The following is an 8,128-nucleotide window of genomic DNA, read 5'->3' on the forward strand; positions in this document are numbered from 1 at the left end:
GACGCACTCATGAGGACCGTCACGCCATCCGGGACCTGCCGAGGAGGACGAGCAGAAACGGCGTGAGTGCAGGTGTTTAAGGAAACGCCTTCTGTCACCGCTCTGATGTTACCTGGGCTCCGTGTGACTCACCCGGACCGTGGCGGTGTACGTGCTCTTGACGGCTGGCGTGTCGAAGCAGGGGAAGAAGGAGCGGTTACACACTGAGTGACCCTGAGTGAAGACCAGAGGACGAACCTGACCGCAGGTGAGCTCCGAGTCCAGCCACCAGATCTGCAGACACACACACACACACGGGTCACGCTGTGGTCACCTTCAGCATGCTCACGCTGTACAGACGCCGTGTCGTCTCCTTACCGCCGGCCCGTCCGTGGTGGTGTAGCGGACCGTGATCTGGACCGCCCGGCCTGGTTTCACTGCCGCGGTTGGCAGGCTGATGCTGAGCGACGAGCCGTAGTCGGTGAACGGGTCCACGCGGTACGTGAGGGACACGGGCTCCTGCTGCCCGGCCCCCGGCACCTTACAGTCTATGGAGTGGATCAATAAAGAAGGGTGGGAGTCCAGGATCAGGGAGCAGACCCCCGGCTGCACCGGAACCAGGTCCAGAACCAGCCAGCCGCTCATCTCCTTCACTGCAAAGTTCAGCCGCAGGTCCAGGTGGAAGTGACACAGCTGGAAGCTCCTGAAGTTCGATGCGGACGCCACATCCACCAGGGGGCAGCGTTGGGATTCCAGACCCAGGCCCGCAGAGGGCCGGGCCAAGTCCCCGGAGCACCGGCCCCCGGAGTCCGGCAGGGATTTACGGCAGCAGCACAGCGAGGTGGGCGCCTGGTGGAGCTCTGCCATGGTGAGCTAAAGCTGGGACCAAACCTGCTTAGACCGGAACCAACTGCATGAGACACGAACAAGAACACACCTGTGAGGGTCGGGAACACAGAGCAGAAACCCACCAGGCCCGCCTCAACGCTCAACACCCAGTACCGATGCCAACAGCACCCCAGTTTAACACAGTTTCCCCAAAACTACCTTTAACTCACAGTTTTAGTCCAATTAAAAAGCACATGATCCAATCCAGAGTCTAATCCTAACCACAGTAAACTGACACCCACCAGTGAACCCAGTACACAACTCAGGTACTAACCCAGTTTAACTCAGGACTCGATGCGTAGCCCAGTTTAGCCCAAATAAGTAACTTTAACACAACAAGAGGCTTAGCGTCAAAACTCCATTCAAAACCTCGTTAAAGAAACGTCTAATTTTACGCCTAACAGGACATTAAGCCCCCGGTGAAAACTCATCCTGTGTGTCCCTGGATCCTCGATAAACCCTGAAGTTTGTATTTTTAAATCATTTTAACATTTTATAAACAGTTTAGGGCCAAATGAAAACTTTTAATCCACATCTAAACCCAGCTTTACTGGTCAGCCCCGGCCCACCCCATTCAAAACCTCAATCACACAACATTGAATTTAATAGTCAGTCCGCTGAAGACTGAAAATAAAGCCGAATAAAGGCTTCGCTGAGCGTGGGCTGACCTTCTGCCTGCTTCTCTTAGATTTAAGGAACTGTTTCACGAGTAAACTTTGGCTCTTAGTCCATTTAAACAACATTTAATCAAACTTAGCAAACACTGACAGGCAGTGTTTAACAGCCCTACTTGTTAAACCGGAGTTAAACTTCATATAAACAACAAGTCCAATTAAGTCAGAGACCCGAAAGAGCTCCGACACCCGGGAGACTCTCAAAGCCCAGTTTAAAGCGCAGTTTTAGGGACTCGGAGGAGTTACAGTGGCGGCTAGCAGCGCTGGAAGTTAGCAGCTTTAGCTCGAAGTGAGTGAAAACAGCACTTTAAGGTCAGCGCGTTGAACTGACCTGGTTAGCAGAGCCGGCTAATCAGCGCATTAGCACGGCGCACTGTTGCGGCTTCACGGGGACACATTTAAGTAAAATCCATCGGGACCGCACGGCGGAAGAACCAGGCGGACACCGGCTCCCCGGGAGAGCTCAGCCCGGCTCCTACCCGCAGTCCCGGACACCGAACCCGCGTCCTCCCGGAGGGTCGACGGAGGCTGGAGGTGAGCTGTGAGTCCGAGACCGAGCGGCCACACACGGACACAAAGAGGCAGAGGACACCGGCGGAGACCCGGGGGACAGTCGAGGCTCCGCTCCGGACTAAACAGGAAGTAACAACAGCGGGAAAAAAGTTTATGCAGGCCGATGAGTGGCGCTGTGGAGGCGGGTACACGGAGCGAGAGGGCGGCTCCATCCAGTTACCTGTTCATCCACCCATCAACGTATCAGTCTATTGATTCGTTCCACGACCACGATGCTCCATGTGACACACAATCAACACAGGACTACATAACGTGCAAAGTGTGCAAAAACTGCAACAAACAAAACAAAAAACAGTGCAAAAGAAAAGTGCAACAATGACAGTGGGTTGTGCAAAAGGTAACTTGATGTATTAAGGTGTGTGTGTGTGTGTGTGTGTGTGTGTGTGTGTGTGTGTGTGTGTGTGTGTGTGTGTGTGCGTGTGTGCATGTGTTCAGGAGTCTGAAGTTCTGGGGGAAGAACCTGTTCCTCAGTCTGGCAGTGAGGGCCCGGATGCTCCAGTACCTCTTTCCGCAGATGCAGCAGGTGTGACAGGTGTCTGATGGAGGGAAGAGAGGCTCCAGCCTCTCAGCTGCTCTCACTAACAGTTGTAGAGCATTGTGATCCGATACGGTGCCGTTACCATCCAGACAGTGATGCAGCTGCTCAGGATGCTCTCGATAGTCCCTCTGTAGATGGTGGTGAGAATGGATGGAGGGAGATGGGCTTTCCTCAGCTTCCACTGGAAGTAGAGACACTGCTGGGCCTTCTTAGTTATGGAGCTGGTGTTAACCAGGAGAGGTTCTCCACCAGCTGGACACCAAGGAATCTGGTGCTCTTGACGACCTCCACAGAGGATCCATCGATTCAACCATTCATCCACCCATCAACGTATCAGTCTATTCATCCATTTACCAGCCAACACATCAGCTCAGTGGAAGGATCGTGGTTTTCTGGAGTGTTCTGTGCACACTGAGGAGAATGGAAACATTAACATTGAAGCTCCCACACACAGAGCAGTACCTCCACCCTGTGGAAGGCAGACTCAGGAGTCTTCGCCACCACGACGTCCCAGTGTCCTTCAGACCCAGCCACACATGCAGACACAAACTAAAAAACGTAGTGTAGCTGTGCAGCAAGGACAGCTCAGAGCTGTACACTGGAGACACCAAACAGCCACCTCAACAGGACTCAGCTGTTCATCTGCATCTAAAGGTCAAAGGTCAGTCTTTGAGGACGCCAGTGTCCACATGTTGAACTGGAAGACAGACGGTTTGAACGAGGAGTGAAAGAAGCATCTATGGCTGTGTCCCAATCCAGTGACCGCACGCATTTGGAGACCGATTATGTCACAGCGACGCACGAAGGGTGTCCCAATTCAAAGTGTACTCCAAATGCAGTCAACAAATGTACCGTTCATGTCCCCAAATTTGAAGTGTGGTCCGGTGTAGACTTCGTGGTCCCATATATCCCACAATTCATAGCGCGGTGGTGGGTGTGGATAATTTGTTCGGAAAAAAACGATGGATGTCTGAAGCGGAGCGGCCGAAGAGTAAACTTTCAAAAGTAAGTACTGAATATTGTGTCACTTATTTATGTACAAATGTTTAATAATGAAGAACATTAAAACATTACTGTTGGTCACATGTCGGCAAAGTCATGTGACATTAGTGATGTTTGTACTAACTTGGTTTTAAAGCCTTTAAATATACGCCGTTCAATAGTCGACCTTAATCTTACAGAGATTGTGATGATTTTGTGGATAATTAAAGTCAGTCATATATCCACAAACACAACAAGCTGAAAGTCAGTGATGCTGCTCGGTTTGCAGTCCTGAACATCACGGCACAAGCAGGATCCACTGCACTGTTAATGTGAGCTGTGTTATATTGCTGCCTCTGTTCGGTGGTGTCGAGCCAAACGCACTTTAACGTGTGTTTGAACGAGCTGACGGTTCACTCGTTAAGCTGAAAGAAAGATGCTTTAATCACAGCAGTCACACATGTGTCCACTGCACCATCTGGAACTCTTCTTGTTTACACTCGTAATAACACAAACACTAAATCCTGCTTCTCTGTGCTGTTGTGTAGCAGTGTGTACACCTGAGACTGTCACCTGTCTGTCTGTCCTGCACTCTCTCTCTGTTTCTTTCTCTCTGATTGTGGAATAAAAGTATGAACATGTGTTTATAAGTTACACTTGTGTTTGAATCCTGCAGCTTATCACACATTTGATTTCCATGTGTGACGACTGCAAGTGTCCAGAGTGAGGACAGACTGAGGGACACACTGCTGCACATCATCTGTGAGGCTTTGCAGCCCTGATGATCCACCAGGACAAACTCGGCAGTGTGTGAGGAAGAGGAGGAGGAAGAGCCAGCAGCAGCTGACAGATGGAGAGAATAGACAGACTGTTCCCTGTTTGTGAAGGACTGCTAGGAAAGTTTAACATGACTGTCTGTGCTGAATCAGTCTTATTAGGTAATGTTCACATAATGTGATCATCCCAGTGTTTCCAGTGTGGGAGAAAGTACTCAGAGTACTCAGGGCCTTCAAGTTACACACTATGAAAGGCAGCAACAAGTTTAATGTTCAGAAACCTAAAGTGTGTATCAGCAGCAGAATGGAGCTAAAATAAATGTTGGTTTCAGTTCTATGAAGCTTTGAGTATTTTGGATCAGTAGCTGCTGTGTTTGTTGCATCATATTGCTGTAACTGTTTATATGCTTTATATATTCTGAGCTAAGTTGATCTATAGTGTTACATCATATTCTATAAGGATGTTATGTGTTTGTAGACTTTCTGCCCAGTTTGACCAATACTCGCCCGTACTATGAAGCGTGCGGTCGCTGGATTGGGACACAGCCTATGTCCACTGTGAACGACCATCTTTGAATAGAGGGCGGGGCTTACCACACCAACTGTCTCCCAGGGCTTTGGAGAGGGCGTGACCACCGAGGCGCCATTTTAGCAGGCCAAACAAATGGCTAGAGGAGTGCAAGCATCAGTAATGGTTCGTCCTTGCTGTGTTGTCAGTTGTTAGATCGGACGATCGGGAAGGGAATAAGCTGGAAAACGGGCTCTCTTTTTACTCTTTCCCCACCTGGAAGCATCACGAAGGAGCTCATGTATCGGGTGTTACCAAAAGAAGGCGTCTAGCCTGGATAGCAGCTGTGAGACGAGCTGATATCCAGTTCGCTACCATCCCCAGATATCTATTGGTGCTACAGACATTTTCATTCAGGTAAGATCCAAATAAGTTCATATTACTCTTTATAGCCTATTAGTTTTATTTTCAATGCGCTCTGAGGTCATAGCAAATTAGAACAAACATCCTAATGAGTGATTTTGTAGATAAATGTTCTATTTATAGAGTTGCTAATTGTTTTTCATTATTGCAGCAAACCAGCCTATGAAATGGATGAAACACATCCTGACTGGGTTCCAGCGCTACACATGGGGCACTACGAAATCCCTGCTTCAAACTACATGCTACATACTACCATGCCAATCAGATTACTTCTTCCATGTGAGGGTGAACATGTGCCCCAGTGTGGTAGTAAAACCAGGGAAAAATACTACGGTGGCTGGGAAGTGCAAATCACATTTAAAACATCAACAACAAAATAACATTTCCGAAAACATTTTAACAAGTCTGCAACAAATTAACAAGTGGCTCTTGACAGAAAGGGATTGTCTGAAATACCGGAAGTGACTCAACGATTAGGCTTACTCCATATTTGTAGTACGGAAAAGTGATTTGTAGTCAGCTAAGCGAGGGCTTTTCAGAGAAGTAGTGTTCAGTTAATGTTTGAAGAGATTTTACAAAAGAGTATGGGTGAGATAATGATGTTCAGATTTTTAAATGTCACGGGGATTTTCTTAAGAAAATATCCAGACCTTAAAACCGTCATGGTCCACACTCCAGCCCAGCAGGTGGCAGTAAAGTGCCTTTAAATTAGCGGCAGAAGAATAAGCAGCAGCTAAACGCGGGATGTCAACAAACGTCGAGAAAGTAACTCCTCATTGCGCTTCGTTATTACCCTGAAGGTGCTCGCTGCACTAAAAATAGCTGGAAAATGTTTTGCCCGTTTTGTGGTGTTAGCTTCAGCCTCTTCACTCCTTTTTGTGCTTCCTGTGGACGGTCTCTGGAGCTTTTGCGGGACACAGACCAGGCTGAAGGATCAGACACCTCAGGGACATCAAAACAGACAGAAACTTCTGAACAAAGTCATTTTGATATATGAATCACTTTTTGTTCTCTTCATACAGTCTATGCTATTGCAGTTAAATGGCACGTTTATTTACCATGTTGGCTCTGGTTTTGTATGACGGACATGTTTGTTCTGGTTGAATGAAAAAGGTTTAACATCAAAACGGGGTTATAAGCACTCTCCATTACTAAACGTAGAAGAGAATACAGGATAAGCAAACATAAAAAGAAACCATAAAAAAAATCTTGTTCATGACCTGTGCAGCATGTTAACACTATTGGAAGTAAAAATAACTTCAACTCCAATTTTGAAAACACAACTTTCTTTTTTTTTATTTTTTAAATAAAGCTCTGACTTGTATTCTGAGTCTGTGGTCTGGGAGAGAGTCTGTAACTCTGTCTGCAAAATACAGTAAATAATGACCAATGTTGGCCAATTAATTATATAGTTACTTCTTCAAAAAAGTAACTGAGTTATGCAAACAACAAAGTTTTTTGCAGCTTTTACCTAAAAATGCAGCCAAGGCGTTTTTTAAACAAACATTTCAAACTATTTACAGAACAATCAGCTGTTCTGCATCAAATCTGATGCCACACAAATTATTTGTGCCGCTCCAAAAAATAATTTCTGTCCACTATGAGATGAAGGAGAACAACAGCCTGATACCTGCAGGCCTGACAACAGCAGATGTGTCACTGCTGTAACACCTGTAACACTCAGCAGGCGCCTCATTGTTCTGACACACACAACACAACTATTGACTACACTACACACTGACTACACACTAACTACACACTAACTACACACTAACTACACACTGACTACACACTAACTACACACTAACTACACACTAACTACACACTGACTACACACTAACTACACACTGACTACACACTGACTACACACTGACTACACACTAACTACACACTAACTACACACTAACTACATAAGATTTGCATTGAACGTCACAAATCTCTCACATCTCAAAACACGCCGTCACTCTTAGAACTTCCCCCTCCCTAAACTAAATGCCACGTTGCCATATCATTTTTTGATTGGTCCACATGGTACATTTTTCCACCAATAGGAAAGGTGGGGGGAGGTTTGTTTTTGTTTTTGCTCACAGGCTTTCGAGCGTTTTCCTTATAAAACGCCGTTTTCACCATTTCTTCCCGCAGTAAATATAAACAACGACAGTATTCAGGAAGAAAAACAAACATTGCAGATATTTTATCATAACTCTGGTTTTACGTAAATGGCCTGTATTTATATAGCGCTTTACTAGGCCCTAAGCCGGGGCTCGAACCGGCAACCTTCCGATTACAAGACGAACTACAAGGCCACGATCGCCCAACGTGGCCGATCAACACAATTTAAAAACTGGTATAAAGTCCACACTTTTTCCGTCAATTGTTCCGTCTGTCCTGCTCACATCTCCAATGGACTTCTTTAAGTTGCTTGAAGACGTTTCACCTCTCATCCGAGAAGCTTCTTCAGTTCTAGGGTTAAATGGTGGAGAGTCCCAGATTTAAACCTAGTGGGAGTTTCCCCCCACAGAGGGACACATGACCACCTGATGATCCTCTAATCACCTGAGCCAAGGTGTGAAACTGGGTGTGGGTCACAATCAGCCAGGGTTTCAGGTGTGCTCATTGTGAAACCTGGCCCCACCTTATCATGCGAATTCCTGAGGTCAGATGGCCCAGGATGTGAGTGGGCGTTAAGGCGTCTGGGAAGGAACTCAAAACTGGATTATAGATGGCAGACAGTTGGTGTCGTAAACCCCGCCTCTGTTCAAAGATGGTCGCTCACAGTGGACATAGA

At 46.9% G+C, this 8,128-nt stretch overlaps 1 protein-coding gene across 1 annotated transcript in view; it reads right to left on the reverse strand.

Annotated features, from left to right (window-relative positions):
• Window positions 1-2,451, reverse strand: part of rnpepl1 (arginyl aminopeptidase like 1) — a 10,690-nt gene extending 8,239 nt beyond the window's left edge. The window contains exons 1-4 of the mRNA XM_086262590.1: window positions 1,873-2,451; window positions 358-889; window positions 133-273; window positions 1-35 (exon numbers count right to left, since the gene is read on the reverse strand). The exon at window positions 1-35 is cut by the window's left edge and continues 117 nt beyond it. Coding sequence (XP_086118716.1) covers window positions 1-35; window positions 133-273; window positions 358-846 — 665 coding nt within the window. The 5' untranslated portion in view covers window positions 847-889; window positions 1,873-2,451. The remainder of the gene's footprint in view (window positions 36-132; window positions 274-357; window positions 890-1,872) is intronic.
• Window positions 2,452-8,128: the final 5,677 nt, after the last annotated feature.

This window comes from Aulonocara sp. 'chitande type north' Nkhata Bay, linkage group LG14 (genome assembly GCF_057382095.1).
Source record: "Aulonocara sp. 'chitande type north' Nkhata Bay isolate Kocher_YH1m ecotype deep benthic linkage group LG14, A_spYH_male_GT1.1, whole genome shotgun sequence".
Taxonomy (NCBI): domain Eukaryota; kingdom Metazoa; phylum Chordata; class Actinopteri; order Cichliformes; family Cichlidae; genus Aulonocara; species Aulonocara sp. 'chitande type north' Nkhata Bay.